The sequence below is a fragment of the Poecilia formosa genome, unplaced genomic scaffold (assembly GCF_000485575.1).
Source record: "Poecilia formosa unplaced genomic scaffold, Poecilia_formosa-5.1.2 Scaffold205, whole genome shotgun sequence".
Taxonomy (NCBI): Eukaryota; Metazoa; Chordata; class Actinopteri; order Cyprinodontiformes; family Poeciliidae; genus Poecilia; species Poecilia formosa.
The window spans coordinates 818,235-835,216 of NW_006800144.1; the positions used below are offsets into that span (position 1 = coordinate 818,235).

The window sequence follows — 16,982 nt, forward strand, 5'->3', positions numbered from 1 at the left end:
ATCCCTCACCGCTATGCAAGTCATAAAAGCACCCTTTATTCTTCAAAAAAAAATATTTTTTTTTTTACGTTGCCTTTTAGGCTCTGCGAGAAAAATATCCACAAATTTGCTCAGTGCTATTTCAGGTCAGGTGTATGTAAGGCATCATGATGTGAAAACAGCATGGTGTCGCCTCCTTTTCTTCTCATAAGTCTCATTTCAGGGTCTGTGAAGTCAATTTAAAAAGGGGACGGGGGTATTTTTATTCAATAAAGGCCTTTTAGAAGTCTGTTGAAACCAACAGTGTGTCTCTGTGTGTGTCTGGACTAACATGGTTTCTCTTGATAGGCAATATGAAATTATAACAAAAGAATCTTAATCAAAGTAAATTAAACCAAAGGCAACATGATTGGCTACTTTTATTTTGCAAAAAAAAAAAAATTTAAAAAAAAAATGCAAAAATGTGTCATATTGCTGCTGAAATATCACTGATAATAATGATGGGAGAGAGATGATCATCTACTGAAATGATTAATCGTGATGAATCACTTTTTGAAATAATCAACTAATTTAGTAACCGATTAATCGTTAACTAGAGACTCAGGAAAAGGTCAATTGCTGAATGAACAACATATACAGAGCAATAATTAAGCCAAAGCTGTTGAAAAAATTCATACATATTGCACATAAGATTTAACAAACTTTCATTTTAAATGTTCTACCCAGAACTCCTCAAGTGGTAGTTTCAGCGTCATCTGGTTCAAATTCTGTAAAAGAATAAATAAATAAAAACTCCTACTAAGCAAATCACAAATTAATCAACAGATTAGCCTTACAAATTATTGATAAATCGATTATAAAAGGCTGAGCTTTTCACATGTTGATGTTAGAAATACTTTTTACCCACAGACGCATCCTTTGCTACAAATAATTAAGCAGTTCACTAAAAAACTAAAAGAATGATAAGTGATTGAAATTTAAGCAGTGAAATCTGTCTCTTCTTTTAAAAAAAATGTATTTTATCTAATTCTCATAATCTTAAGTGGTTAAATGAAAAATCTGCAGAATGTGTTACTTTTTTTTATGCAGTTATATTATGAGAATAATTGAAAGAATTGCAAAACTAACGGAGCCTTATGTTTGTCTTTTAAACATCCACATTTTGGTCGGTTGTAGATACTGTTTTCTCTCTACCGTTCGTGTTTAAATAACAGCTTTAACATACGTCTGCTTAGCTGTTTAAGCAGATGTATGTCTGAATATGAACTTCGGTTCATATTCAGCTAAAATAAATAATATAGAATTATTGTGTGAGCTGAAATATTTCAAGTCTCTTTGTGGCGTCGAATTTGAAGCCCCGTTGCTGATGCCCCCGATCACTCCGTAGGTGTTTGAGATTGTGGAGCGGGTGGAGGAGCTGCGTAAGAAGTGGCCGGTGGCCTGGGGGAAGCTGGACGAGGGCAGCATCGGGGTGGTGTCGCCGTACGCCGACCAGGTTTTCCGCATTCGTGCCGAACTCCGAAAGAAAAGAATGCACGAGGTCAGCGTTGAAAGAGTGCTCAACGTCCAAGGTGAGCAAAAAAAAAAAGAGAGAGAAAAGGTTTAAATGATACAGAAAATTAGCCGTGTTCACTAGTCTGTGTACCAATCTTTATTTCGATGGTGTGGTAGTTTTCTTTCTCTAGATTTGCCTGAATTTTTCAGTTAAAAACAAAGCAGAAAAAGTAAAGAGAAGCTTTGGGTGAAAATGACAAATATGTCGTAAAACTTATTCTTTACGGTATGTCATTCTGGTTTGTCAGTGGTTCCATCTTTCTTTGTAATACTGAGACTTGTTGAGAATTTAGTTTCTTTTGCTTTTCTCTTTTGCTCTGGCTTGTGTTGCATCCAGCTGCTTTGTTCATGTCTCATTATTCACACATGAAGCAAAGTGCAGCTTGCAAACAGGAAGGAAAGTTTTCTTAGCACTTGGATTTTAAATTTCTTGCACATATAATCTCTGTTTTATCAACAAGCTCTGGAGTTGGACAAATATTAGAGTATCATGTCAGATTTTCTGCAAATGTGATCATTTTGTTGTATTCTTTTTAATATAGCAACAAGAACTAGGACAATATTACCAAATTTGACTCTTTATTGAATTGTAGTGATGGCTTTTTTTCCTAATACATCTTGGCTAACATTTAAACCTGCTCTGTACCTGAATTAATAATACAAGATTAAATATTTTCTCTGTTGCTAAACCTAAATGTTTTATTGGATCCTGCTGGATTGATGCATTTCCGTAAAATAACCAATGTAATAATAGAAGTAAATAAAAAATGAAATGTCTTTTTCAGGTAAACAGTTCCGGGTGCTGTTCCTCAGCACGGTGCGGACGCGGCATACCTGCAAGCACAAGCAGACGGCCATCAAACGCAAAGAGCAGCTGGTGGAGGATTCGACTGAAGACCTCGACTACGGCTTCCTGTCAAACTACAAGCTGCTCAACACGGCCATCACCAGAGCCCAGTCCCTGGTCGCGGTGGTGGGAGACCCCATAGCGCTCTGCTCTGTGGGACGCTGCAGGTAATCCCTTCAAATCTGACATTTGACAGATTTAACGCCCGTATATTAAATATAAGGTAAAAACTGATGTTTCTGCATAACAGACTAAATCTTACTGTAACATTGGTGTTAAAAGTGTAAATTACATTTTTGTTTAATTTTATAAAAAAAAAAAGAAGCTCATTTAATGTTTTTCCATATTACGTCAAGCATTTGCTAAAATAAAAAATAGTACTTTTTATTAAATTATTCCAAAAGATTAGTGCTGCCCCTCTTAACAGAGATTACAATACAGATTGTGTATTTGTTGAAATACTTATGTGTTCATTATGTACTTGTCAAATTTATTTTTAGGGGTTTTTCACTGTTATGTTCACCAGATATTGTGACTTGAACATAAATTTGGATCCAAGTGATTTAAGTATTGGAATAGGCTGCTACACGTTCCCACTACGACGCTTTGTAAAGTGACATAAAACAAAATGCTTGAAAACTGTAGCTTCAAATAAGCGGTAAAAAAAAAAAAAAAAATCTAATTATATTTAACCAGTATTACACAAAACTCACTTCTCTGTGACATTTCAAAAATTGTGGTCTCTGTTGTTTTTCATACATGATGTCGTTGATTTATCACTCAGATGCTAGGCTGCTGTTAGCATGTTAGCCCTACTGCGCTGCTTTTGATAGCACTTGTTGATTATTTGAAAGAGTGGGAATTTTTAAAGCGACGGGTCCAATCTTAAGGTGTTAATTTACAAGGTAAAATTTCTTTTAGGTGACGTTCGATATATAGAGGATTTTTTTTTAAAGAACTGAAGTTAACATAGTTACTTGATTATGCTTTGTGTGCCTGGAAAACACATAATACACATAAACACTATGATCTGGACCCCAAGATAGGAGCTGGGGTTTGATGGTCGCACCCAATTAAGATAAATTTAAGGAAAGAGGAATAAAAGGAGTATAGATTGCAGCACATAATTGTGCAGCTCAAGGTGGCAGCATGTTGGAGGAGCTCTGTTACATTCAGATTTATTCTTTCTTTATAAGATTTGTTCCTCTTTTTATGGAAGAGGAATTTTTTCTGCCCTTAAGATAAGATGGTGTAAAAATCTTCATAAAATCAAGAAAATGATGAACAAGCCTGAGCATCCTCTTCTTAAGACTGTTATCCCACAACAAATCTTTGAAGAACATTGTGTTGCATTTAGTTTTCTTCTGGGGTTGGATAAAGTATTTTCAAATTGAATTAATTTTAATACAACAGCGATTACTTTTTGGATTAATCTGACTAAATTTGCTCCTTTACTTGGATATGGGCTGTAATTGATCCAACATGCTGTCGGCTCATTGTTTGAATCGATGTGGACCCGCCTCCACAGTCGTCTCCATAATGGCTGCGGTTTGCCAACGCGAGTCAAAATAACATGTCAAGGATTTCACTGTCTGGCTGTGGGAAAATGTCAGCCTGTCAGCATCCAGCCAGTAAAATTGATGCGATTAGGAGGAGCTCGCCGTTTACACAGATTTCCAGCAACGAAAGGTCGAGGTCAGCGGCGCAGCGGAAACTTCGCTGTTAAAAACGGCGAACAGAAAGATGCTTTGATTTTAACGTGCACTTTGAAGTGGCTTAATTTTTGTTTTTGGTTTCTTTCCAGAAAATTCTGGGAGCATTTCATCTCAATCTGCCACGAGAACTCCAGCCTGCACGGCATCACCTTCGAGCAGATCAAGGCTCAACTGGAGGCCCTGGAGCTCAAGAAGACTTATGTCCTCAACCCGCTGGCCCCAGAGTTCATCCCTCGGGCCCTCAGGCCCCTTCAGGGACACCAGTCTTCCTCACAGGGCCTTCATCCCCACCATCATCCTCATCCTCAGCACGGTTTGCCTGGCTCCAACAAGCAGGCCGTGCAGCATCACCAACAGCAGCAGCAGCAGCAGCAGCAGCAGCAGCAGCAGCAGCAGCAGTCCCCTCCGAAGGTATTGAGTTTTTCCATGGAAATCTTCACAGCTGGTAGAAAAAAGAAAAAGATCCAGCAACATTTTCTATTGTTTAGTTTAAAAACTATAAATAATTACAGCTCAATCCCTTTGATTTCAGATTATAGCATTAGTTATTGATGAAGTCATAGCAGTGATTTAGGATCTCAGCTATCAGAAGCAAAAACTTTAGGGAGTTCACTTTAACACACATTGGATCAGGCTTTTGGTTGAACTTTTACACTTAAAGTGGGTTTAGTTTTACTTTAAAATATGTAAATGTTACAGAGCAGTTTACTTTTTTTGTTTGTTTGTTTTTCTGTTAATATTTTTAGTAGAGAATTAGTGAGAAGTTGAGTGGTCTGCTACATTTTTCAGTTTTAGCGAACACCAAATTATCAGAAACTTTTTCCGGTCTTGAATGCACCGTACCAAGCCCTACCAGGTGAACAACTCTCTTCGGTGTGGATGTTGTTACTGACAGAAAACCTGTTTTAAAGTATCAGGAAGGTTTTTTTTTAACTGATGTCGGATGTAAGAATCGATATCGAGACTTTCCTCCAGTTTGTCCAGACTGAGAGAGAGAGCAAGATGTTGATCAGATAACAGGAAGACTGAGAGCTGCACATTCTTTTGAGCTTTAAACTATCATAGAACATAGAAATATTGTAGCTTTAGGTAATCGTCTATGTTCTCTATATGGAGTGATTACACTGTTGGATTCTAAAAACATATTAAAATGTCCACTGTGTGAATAATAAAGTGTGTTTTTAGTTTAGAGCTTCAGAAGTATCACAAAGTTTTCTTTAACATACAGAATAACTTCATCTCTGGTTCTAACATCAATATTTTAGAACTGCTAAAGGCAAGACATATTTCCAGTGTGATTCATAAAATTAAATCAGAACTGACTGAAATTTGCATAAACAAACCTTTACCAAAAAAACAAACAAAAAAAAAAAAGTTTGAGAATCGATGAAATTCTAAGCAGTTCAGCTTTATTGTTTCACTTTTGCATAATTTTATGCAAAACTGCAACAGAGCCCCTGCTGGGTTTTCTTCTCTGACTCTCAAACTAAAAGGCAGATTTATAAATTGATTTTGTTTTTGGATATTTTAAACCAAAATCTGAAAAATAAATGAATAAATAGACATTTATTTTATGTGTAGTTTAATCTGGAAAATATTGTAGGACTAGTTAGATATTTGGTCATATTTTTATGCTTTAGAAAATCACCAACGAAATTACCATAATAATGCAACTTCTTGCAAATGGAAAAAGAAAAATTCTCTACGCTTTCTGAAGGTGGGAAACAAATTACAAATCTGCTAATAAGGTTCTCTTATTAGATTGTTTGGCTGGGTTTAAATCGTCTTTGTGTGGCTGTCTGCTCTTGCCGCCCGCCCTGAGGTAAAGGTTAACGAAATCAGCAGAGCTGCCAACCTGCTGCCATCACCCACTGGGCCTAATGAGCGCCGGCTCCGGCAGCCAGCTTTAGGGATAAACACACACTTCCGCTCCGCTCTTCCCTCCCTGCGCTGCTCACTTCACAGCTCTCTGAGACACTGAGCTGCCTGTGAGGAAACTACAGAGCGGGCGCTTTCTGTCATCGCACCATGAACATTTAACAACCAGGGCATTCAGATTGCATTGAATTTAATACAAGTTATTCTCAAACGTTTTAAAAATGTCCATCTGTCTTATGTTACTTAAAAACATTGATTTTCAAGAACCAGATTGTAACTTTTGTTTGTGCAGGTCTTATGAGAATTTTGCGGTCAATTTCCTGTCTGAACCTTTTTTTTTTTTTTTTTTTTTTTTTTTTTTAACGTCCAGTTAATATTTATTTTAATGATTTGGATATCAAGTGGGAAAAAAATGGCTAACTTTATTGCCAGTAGATAAGTTTACAGACTAACATTCCTCTGATATAATGGTGAAAAAAACAAGGATATGACAAAAGGAAAAAAATACTCAATGGGTCAGTATGGGAGAGTGCTGTTACCATAGCCACCTGGAAGATGTGGTGCGTTTTAGGAGATTATATTTTAGAGTTTCTGAGCAGTCAATAGTGCCGATCATGGTACTATCAATCGCTTAAACAGTGGGCAGGTTTTATAAAGTTGAAATTGTGAGTGAGGGTGCACCGATGGCCCATTTCTTGGCACCAGTTTCGTCAGTCTTGGGTTGATCGGCTGATACTTGCATGTGAAACTGGTCATATCCACCGATCTTCTCTATCTCCACAAAGACCTTAAAATAATCTACTGTCCTTTTTGCTCTCACCAGTGGTCACCCAACAAAATTAGCAGCTTTGTTTCTTTATTTCAGACTTTAAAAAAAAAAAAAATCAACATCAACCAAAATCAGAATCGGTAGGTCAGACTTTTTAAAGATTGGTAATTGGCCAGAAATCTGCAGTCGGTGCACCGCTGGTTGTGACCGCTCTTTATTAGACACTCAGAACCGAAAGGTAACTAATCTGCTTTTCTGTGTCATTTTACTGTCGCTGTACTCCTGCTGTTCTAAAGTAACTGTGGTTTCATAACTAATTGCTTTGCTTTCCTGTAGGGGAAACAGGCGAACCACACAGAGCACCTCCCACCAGATGGATACGGTGAGCATCAAAAGCCCGTGTGTTGTTAGTATTACCGAACTGTGTATATTTGTAATGAGTGGTCCGTTTAGGTTTATTTGGGATTCGTACCTGCCCGCATGCCGTTTTTATTGGCAAAGAAAATAGTCAAGAACAACAAACATGCAATTAGATTATTTCCCTCTAAATGAACCCAGCGTGGGCTCTCTGATGCAGCAGCCCAGATGGATACACACAGGCCTGGGGCTGTTGACACCATCAGAGCGAAGCAGCCAACAACACAATAATCTTTCTAGGGAAGCACAATAAGTTTGTGTCAGCAGGCTGCACTAGTCTTTTAGACTTTTATAAAACCAATCTGTGAAAGTCTAAAATCTGACTCCATCTAGGGAATGAGGCTGGTTGCATTTTTCCTCTGCAGTGAAAAGGTATGAAATTTGAAGGTCAAGGTGCTGCTGCTCAGGAGCGTGGGGGAAGAAAATGAAGTTAGAAAGCAATTTTTGCTATGATTAAAATCTTTGCATTAGCAAACTTATTTCCTTGTTCTGAGGAAATAAGAACAAGTCTGTCCTTCCATCTATTTGGGCCATGTGGCTTAAAAATACAAGTTTTCATACCAGACCCAATTTCCGATTTTAATCTACTTCGTTCTCACAAAACAGATTTTAAAAAATGGTAGAAAATATTTTCAAGAAGTGGCTTTTATTGTCCCAGCTATGAGTTACACAATGGACCATTAGGACCAGGTTACAGGATTTAAATTTTATGTTTTATAACATTCCTCATTTTAATTTTTCATTATTTTGTGTTCTAGTTGTCTCAAAGTGACGACTTCATTTTCCTAATTTTATGACTTTATTCTGGTAATATTAAAACTTTATTTGGCATTATTGCCTTCTGACTTTATTCTTGTTATATTATGACAAGAATAAAGTCAAATATTATGACTTTATTCTCGGAATTAAGAAGAAAAACAATCTGGTCCCAATTTTCCATCGTCATCGACTTGAACTTAAAGTCCAAATAAACAGAAACTGTAAACATGCTTGTCAAACAAGATGGCAGCCAAAAGGCGTGCTGACATCAGTCTGAACTGTGGAAACCAAAGAAGTGCATTGGTGGAAAAATAACCCAAATTTCCAAAAATTAAATCATAATTGTTCAATCGATAAAATTGATTTCCATCTATTGATCCTTTCTCTAATCCATCCATTTATCCCGTCTGTTTTTTTGTTTTTTTTTGTAGATTTTGTATCTAATGTTTGATCTTGACAGAAATCTACCTTACATTTGTATTATTATTAAACCACTAAATTTACCAGAAAACCTCAACGAATCTACTTCTAGAAACGTTTGTAGTTTGAAAATAGTCATTGTCATTGAAAGAAGTCCGTTCAAGTGTATTTCTTTTTAATTGTACTCCTTTGTCACCCTTCACATTTTAGTGCAATCCAGCCCTGCTGTGTTGATGGGAAACCCCATCCGGGCCTTCACGCCCCCTCTGGGTGCCGCGCCGGCCGGCATAGGGAAGTCGCCCAGCCCCGTGCAGCGCATCGACCCGCACACCGGAGCCAGCATCCTCTACGTACCAGCTATGTATGGAGGAAACGTGGTCATGCCCATGCCTCTGTCGGTACGTTTCCCCCCAATAACCTGAATTGGTCATCTGCTCCCTCACTGTGTGCGATGCACCGGCGATAAATCTCTTTGATCAGTGATCTAGTTTTGTCGTCCTTAGTTGCCCTGGCCAGGTTACCAGAACCGCTTTGCTGTGGACCCTCGCATCATGAGCCACCCAGCGGCCATGGCCTACAACTTAAACCTGCTTCAGCCACAGAACCGAGGCTCTCCCATCCCTTATAGCGGCGTCGCCCACCCCTCTCCTTTAGGACTGGCCCAGCTCAGCCCAGAGAAGGACCTGCAGGCCGACCTCATCAGGAACGGTCTGCTTCTCTTGTGCTTAAACTTCAGGCCAATCAGCTGCAGCTGCAAATAAAGTGTAAATGAGAAACACTTGAGTTGACTGAAGGTGGTTATGTTGTGACTTCTAGGTAAAGTAGACGGCTGCACAAAAGCCGAACAGACCCGTCTTCAGACGCCAGAGAGGAAAAACGCAGACATAAGGGAAAAACAGGCAGGTTTACCCATTAGTCGATTAAAACGCATTCATGTTTCGTGAAAGCTCCTTTATTATTACAATTATGTTAAAGTCCATTTTTGTGTGTTTTTGTGCAGGGAGACTTAGACACCGGTCAAAGTCGAAGTTTAGATTCCCAACAGGAGGGTCTGGTTGGCTTTCCGAACGCTTTGCTTCACCGAAAAGACCCTTCAGCTACCCAAAGATCCCTCAACTACCACCTGGCACCGCCCAACCCAGCTTTTCCTCTGCACCCGGCTGGCGGAAGAACCTTCCCCCAGCAGTACCCCGTTCCTAGACTTCCCTACCGGGTCGGCCAGCCTCCACATCCAGGGATGCCCCAACAGAATCAGCAGCAACAGCTCAGTCCTGCCTTCACCGGTGGAAGCCACGCTTCCTTCTTCAGCGGCTCCGTGGCCGCTCACCGATCCGTGCAGTCGCCCACCATGGACGGGGCGGAGTCTTCGGGGGCCGAGGAGATGAGCGGCACCGTTAGGACTCACATGGGCCACCAGGGGGCGCAACACCCAGGCCTGCCACAGCACAACAGGGTCAGCAACTTTGGGGAGGATGGACAGGATGGGAGTCTGGTGGACGGTTTAGGTGGGTTAAAAAAATGCTTTAATGTCAGTGAGAAAACGTGAAATGCTTGTACTTCGATAGTGGCAGAATGCTAATATAATAAGTGGAAAAAAACTACCATGTGACTGGTTTGGTTAAATCTCAGGCAAAAACAAAATGGTGCATTAGGAAAAACAATAGATGCAACAATTGAAGCAAAAAATAAAATATTTGACCATTTCAAGTCACTTAAGTATTAAGTCTAAAATGTATGCATGTAAAATTAAGGCCTTTAAATATCTTATGTGAATTTAAAGAAATCTAAGATGCAAACATTTGATGTCTGTGAACTTCCATACTGTGAGGCATTTGAGGCTAGCTGCAAATATACACCTGGTGGCTAGCTAGTTAGCTGGAGCTAAGTTGAAGCAAAAACTAGGCCATTTGAGGAGTTCTGGGTGGAACATATTTACAAAGTTGTTTTTTTATCTTAAATACAAATGTATATATTTTTGTACAGTTTTTGCTTCATTACTGCTGAGTATGAAGTTCTTCTAGCAAACCGCCTTCTTTCTAAGTCTGTTTACTCCAGTTAACAATTAATCGATCACTAAATTAGTTGACAATCAATCAATCAACCACTTAAAATTTGACTAATCGTTTAATTCCTTGTTTTGACTAAGATGTGATCGGCCTTTTTACTAATTTGTTGTTTTGAAATGCAAATAAGTAAATAATTGAAATTCACTGAGTCAGTGCTTTTCAAATGACAACATGAACCAAACCCACATTTTTTAACCTTTCAGACCTCCAGAGTCCCCTGACTTTAGAAGCGCTGAGCCAGCAGCAGCAGGCGGCCAGACTGGGCCAGTGGGGGGAAGCAGCAGGCCCCTTCCTCCAGGGCAGTGTTGCCTTTCCTCTGCCCCAGCAGCTCGCCCACCTCGCTCAATCTGGCATGGCTCGCTTTCCCCCTCAGCTGCTCCGGGCTGCTACCTGGGGGCTTAGTGCCAATATGGACGACGAAGCCGTTTCCTCTGCAACCGCGGGTCCAACATGCTCCAGGTTGGCCTTAGTCTAAAATGTGTTTTTTCTTCTTTTTTTTTTTTAAATGTTTATCATTTGAAATATCGTGTTTGTGTTGGATTGGACACAATCCTGAAGTCAAATTTCAAATAAAAAAAAAAGTCTGTCACATTGCTTTAAGGTACCCGGGCCTTTTGCGAGAGATGCCCCCACAGGAGCAGCCGGAACCGCGGGAAGCGACCGAACTGCAGCCACCGCCTCAGTCCCGCCTGCTCCAGTATCGACAGTCCCAGACCCGTGCCTCCGGCGAGCCCTCGTCTTCCTTAGCCCCCCTGTCCAATCACGCTGGCCCCTTCCCCGCAGGACTGTACTCCCACGAAAGCGGCCGGAACCTCCTCAACGAAAACCATCTCAACAACCCGGCTCTGCAGCAGCAGCAGCAGCAGCACCCGGGGAACCCCCTATACAACGCCGGCAGCTACCCGAATCAGCCACCAGCGCAGTCCGGCGGCGGCAGCCCCCCACCATCGAACGTGAAGTATCTCCTGCAGGAAGCGCAGTGGTCCCACGGCGGAGCGGCGTCCGTGTCCCATCAGAACCACCTCCTAGGGAACCAGAGCCATAGCCTTCTGTACGGACTGCCCCTGATGGCTCACCCCAACAGGCCGGAGCAGGTGCTGATGCAACTCCACCACCACCAGCAGCAGCAACAGCAGCAGCAACACCATCAACAGCAACAGCAACAAAATCAAGGCCCGGACTCTGAGTCCTACCACCCTCTGTCCCCTAGAACATCAGCAGCCGCAGCCCTCCACAGCGTAGACGAGGTACACCTGCTTCCTTTGTCGTTTTGCACCAATCCACTTTTTTTTCTTCCCCCTTCCGATGTCTGAGGGTGAGTAACGGCCGATCCCGATTCAGAAAAAACCGGGATAATTGACTTTAAATGTTTCTTTTTATTAAAAAAACACAGACATATTAAAACAAAACAGCCACATCTCTGAACATGTTATCATTAATCAATCACTAAATTAGTTGACTACTATTTTAATGATCAATTAATCACTTAAAATTTGACTAATCGTTTAATTCCTTGTTTTGACTAAGATGTGATCGGCCTTTTTACTAATTTGTTGTTTTGAAATGCAAATAAGTAAATAATTGAAATTCACTGAGTCAGTGCTTTTCAAATGACATGAACCAATCCCACATTTTTTAACCTTTCAATGACATCGTATAACAATGATGTCATTGTTATACGAGATAAAAATGACATCATTTCCCCTAATATAAATCTAATTTCTGTCATGATTTAGTTGTTCAATTTCATTCATAATGGTTTTTTTAAGTTCTTGAAAGGTTTTGTGTTTGATACCTGAAGAAACCCTGAATTTTATTAAAAAGCTTTAAAAAAGAGGAGAGCAAACTCAGCTCCAGCAAAGTACTACTAGATCTTTGAGGTGCAGAAGGGAAGCGATTCCTTTTTTAATTACTGTTGCTGTAATAACTTCCTTTCTGTGTTTTCTGTTTCTCTTAGAAATGCACCGATTCACTTTTTTCACTTCCGATACAGATATCGGAGGTTTAGTATCGGCTGAGACCGATCCGATCTGATACGATACAAACAGTCCTGAATTGACTTAAAATGTTTTTTTTGTTTAAACAGAGACGTAAACGTACTGAATTACTCTTTTATTTGATAATTCTGCATAAAATAAAACACTTAAAACCTTGATGAAACACATAAAAATAACACTATTTTTTAGTTGGCGCAATTAGGAGTAAAACAGCCAAATTAAAATCTTTTTTTGTTTTTTGGCTCTCGTGGCCTTTAATTGATAGTTAATTGACAGGAAAGTTGGTAATGAGAGAAGGAGGAAGGCATGCAGCAAAGGTCGCCAAGGCCGGGAATCGAACCTGCGACAGCTGCGTCGAGGACTAAGGCCTCCATATGTGGGTTGTCCTTAAGCCCTGCGCCACCACAGCACACCCCATAAATTAAAATCTTGACAACCTTGGTCAAATGTAAAAGTAAAACTACAACAAACCTCCTTTCAAATTTTTCAGAAAGTTATTTTAGGGATTCTAAATATGATGTAAAATAAATATTAAATCATGACGTCATTCAGACAACAAAGTTAGAATCTGACTGAATAGAACCGCCCAAATAGAACGGGCACATTGTCACTAGTATCCACTCTAGAGTTTTTGAAAATTTTTTTAGAATATCAGGACCATTACAGATATGAATACAGGATCGGTGCATCTATGCATGTTATGTAGCCGTTTCCTCCCCTCTTTAAATAAGCTGCCTGGCTGTGGATTCTAGATGAAATCTCCTGTCAGTGTCGTGTTGAAGCCGAGTCCAGGCAGATAAATATAACCTTCCTGCTCCTCCACCCTTCTGCTCCCTCGCAGTATGAACCCAGAGGTCCGGGCCGGCCCCTCTATCAGCGCCGCATCTCCTCCAGCTACCCGGATGAATCATCTCCAGCCCACCCCTGTCATCCCGAGCCCCAGGATCACCCGCAGCAACCGCACGGCTCCTACAGCTACCCCCCCCACGACCACCTCTGGCCCAGCAACGGCGGGGGTCCCGGTCCATTCCAGAACATTCCATGCAACGGAGCCAGCAAACTAGTTCAGCATCGTGAGCTTCTAGGTGGGCGGGTGTGTGTGTGTGTGCGTGCGTTTGTTTCTAATACCTTGTGGGGACCTGGCACTGTTTGAATTCCTGATTTCGTTACCAACGTAAGTTTTGTTTTCTGAGCTTGAAAAGCCAAAAATGTCTAAAATTGAGATTAAAATTAGAAATTTTCTTAAAAAAAAAAAAAAAAAATTAGAAACAGAATCTACAAATCTTTGACTTTTGAAACTCAGAAGTTCCCAAATTTTCAGACTAGAAATCTTCAGATTAATCTCAACATGTCAGTTTTTTGCCGTAAATTTACTCCTCCTTTTTGTACCTACAAATAACCATGATACGTTGTCATAGATTTCAGTTCTTGATTTCATTAGCAAACGTAAGTTTTTATTATCGTTTGCCTTCTCCCTCCTGCAGCTTCAAAGGTCCATCGTCAGACGGACGAGCAGGTGAAGGCGGAACCGGCCGGCGTGCAGCAGCAGCAGCAGCAGCAGCAGCAGCAGCAGCAGCAGCAGGCGCATCCACACAACCTCAACTCCCTTCAGCACCAGTTTCCCCCTCTGATGCCCAATAAGAAGCAGCAGCCGCCACCACCGCCGCCACCACAGCCCCCGACAGAGCCCACCCAGGGGGCCCCCAGTTTAGTAAAGCCGCCCACCATGTCGTACGCGAGCGCCCTCCGAGCGCCTCCCAAACCGAGAGCCGTTCGGCCCGAGCAGGCGAAGAAGAACAGCGACCCGCTGTCCCTTCTGCAGGAGCTGAGCATCGGAAGCTCAAACGGTAGCAATGGTTATTATTCTTACTTTAAATGAGAGCCGACTCTCTCACGTAGTAAGTAAAGCGGAACAACAAAAAAAGAAAAAGGAAAAAAAAAATTGTAAAAGTTTTGTAAAAATTTCTAAAAAAAAAAAAAAAAAAAAGTGGAAAGTGCATTTTAAAGAATTGTTTGTAATAGTAGATTTTAGATTTTTCTTTTTTGTTTCTTTTCTCTTTTATTTTAACTTCTGGTTCTTTTCTCTCCTGACATATCTGTGAAGAAAGTCAGTATATATATAGCAAATGCATTACTGGTATATATATACATACTCATTATGTATATATGAATATATACTTATATTATCTACACTTGTACATGTACGTAATGCTTAGAAAACAAAAATACAAAAAAATAAAATAAAACGAAAGATCAATAAAAATAAAAACCCCCGACTTATTTGACCATTTAGCTATCTGCTTAGTTTTCCTGCTTTAGTTGGTCTCTTTAAATACATTTTTAGTTCTTCCTTTTTTCTAACTCCTGTTTTTTTTTTTATTTTTTATTTTTTAACAACCATTTGGTTTTAAAGTCAACACTGACAGTTCACACCACTGCAGTTTGTTGTATTGCATGAAAGCTAAGTGGTCGACTGAGTGAAACCGAAAGGAACAGTGTATAGAAGTAGATACATTTTTCCTCTAATCTGTACAGAAAAAGAAAATAAAAGACTGAACTGTATTCCACAAAAAAAAAAAAAAAAAAAATCATATTAGTATTTGCATTATGAGGGTTTTTTTTTCGGTTGTTTTGTTTTCAGTTCTTTTTTCTTTTCAGTTCTTAGTCATCATTAACTTAATCTGGTGATTTAGTGATAAATGTGATTATTTATAGAAAAAAAACAAACAAAAAAAAAAAACTTTTCGCCAAGATCTCACCGGGGGAAGTACAGTGTGCAGACGTCAGGACAGCTTTCATTCCTCTGTCAGCTTCAACCGCAACACGTTTCTTTAGGCGACAACATGAACTGCTCTGCTTCGATTTATTTTATTTATTTTTTTCCTTTTTAAGATAATCTTTTAAATGTAAAATCGTTTCCCTGCTTTTGCTCAACTTCCAATTTGGATTTTGTGTTACGTGGTTTGGAATAATCTGATGGTCTGTGTAAGTGAACTGAGAGTTGTTAAAATGTGTATCGTGGGATTATTACTTCCAGTCAGATGTTTTTGAACAACAAAAAAATACTTTAGGAGTATACCCATGGAAAACAAAATCGGAAAATATCGCATCCAAAAAACAAACAAAAACAACAACAAAAAACGAAGACACTGCCGCACCCATTAACCACAGTTTGAAATGTTATACATTATTTTTTTAATATTTGGATTTGGGGTGGTCTTAAAGGCATGAAGAAAATCGGTAGCATTTCATCTTTTTGGTTATGGAAAAGTAGATGATTTTATTAACATTTTACAAATGTGACTCAATTTTATTCATTGCTTCAGTTTAAAAAAATGTAAAAATACAGCTTCTTCAGAAATCATAAAACTTCTGTTTACATATTTTATCTTTGTTTCTTTCACAACGAATATTAAATAAACACAACACTGCTAGCTAAAACTTCAGCTAGCAGTTTCATTTCTAGCTAAAGTTTCACTATTTTAGCTAGCAGTTAAGATGCTAGCTAAACTTAAGCTAGTAGTTTCACTGGCTGAGGATTTTTTTGGCTACAAGTTTTATGAACAAAACATTTCTGAAATTAATGTCGGCTTTTGATTTTTTTAAAAGCAAAATTATTGCTGTAAAATATTTAGGCAATACTTAAAACACTCGTGAGCCGGTATGCAGTGGTTTTAGTGCATCATTAAATTCAACGCAGAAATATACAATATGATCTAATTATTTATATTTTTAACAGAAAAGCAGTAATGTATTGATTCTTACAGGCATAAAAATGTTTTTTTGTCCACCATTTCATACTTGTTTTTCCCCTGCTGTGAATACATTGATATTACCTGCTTAATGAGTTGAACTATCTGCCATGGTAGGGAAATTATTAAAATGACTTTATGCTTTAAGAGCAGTTTAATGGAACATCTTGGCATTTTTAAACCAAAACGTCTTTAAAATGTCCATTACTTTAATATCAGGAACTGCCTAATTGAGGAGTCCAGTTTTTAACTTTTGCATTTGCTTAAAAATTTCCATCCAAAAACTAATTTATTTTTTATTTTACCAAACGTGACCCTGAGAAACGAGAGCAGCTTCGTTTAGCAGATTTTTTTCCTGTAGTTTCCAGAAGGTCATTTTAAGTTTTTGTTCTATTAGAGGATTCTGTTATTTTGAGGAAGACGTATGCTTTCCAAGCTTGAGTTTTATTTCTCTGCAATACAAAAATGTATTTTTTCTTGACCTCCCCTCCTAAAAAGAGAGAGGGAGGTGGATAGTTTGTTCAAAAACCTTTGACTGTTGGTATGTTTTTTTTTAAGATCTGCATAATTGAACAGGAATGATGTTATGGAAGTCATGATTTACATAAAAAAAAACATAAAAAAACAGATGGCCCACTTCTTTGATTTAATCAGATTTGTATATCACTGCTCCAGCAGCTGATCGATGCTCTTCTGAAAATTACTTTGCTCTTTCTTCCTGCTCGCTCTTGAAAACCGAATCTTCAAGTTTAGTTTGAATTCGAGTTGCTGGTTTTCCTGCAAACTGATAAATTTAACAAATCTCTTCATTGGTAATCGTGGCTTTATA

At 39.2% G+C, this 16,982-nt stretch overlaps 1 protein-coding gene across 3 annotated transcripts in view; it reads left to right on the forward strand.

Moving 5' to 3' along the window:
* Positions 1 to 14,388, forward strand: part of helz (helicase with zinc finger) — a 53,178-nt gene extending 38,790 nt beyond the window's left edge. For 2 of the 3 annotated variants that reach the window (XM_007567215.2, XM_007567216.2), the window contains exons 22-33: positions 1,367 to 1,550; positions 2,319 to 2,547; positions 4,185 to 4,506; positions 7,079 to 7,124; positions 8,549 to 8,736; positions 8,842 to 9,046; positions 9,155 to 9,237; positions 9,339 to 9,843; positions 10,608 to 10,863; positions 11,006 to 11,651; positions 13,243 to 13,486; positions 13,886 to 14,388. In XM_007567215.2, coding sequence (XP_007567277.1) covers positions 1,367 to 1,550; positions 2,319 to 2,547; positions 4,185 to 4,506; positions 7,079 to 7,124; positions 8,549 to 8,736; positions 8,842 to 9,046; positions 9,155 to 9,237; positions 9,339 to 9,843; positions 10,608 to 10,863; positions 11,006 to 11,651; positions 13,243 to 13,486; positions 13,886 to 14,280 — 3,303 coding nt within the window. In that variant the 3' untranslated portion in view covers positions 14,281 to 14,388. The remainder of the gene's footprint in view (positions 1 to 1,366; positions 1,551 to 2,318; positions 2,548 to 4,184; positions 4,507 to 7,078; positions 7,125 to 8,548; positions 8,737 to 8,841; positions 9,047 to 9,154; positions 9,238 to 9,338; positions 9,844 to 10,607; positions 10,864 to 11,005; positions 11,652 to 13,242; positions 13,487 to 13,885) is intronic. The other variant, XM_016679221.1, reaches the window with a different exon arrangement.
* The last annotated feature ends 2,594 nt before the right edge of the window (positions 14,389 to 16,982 follow it).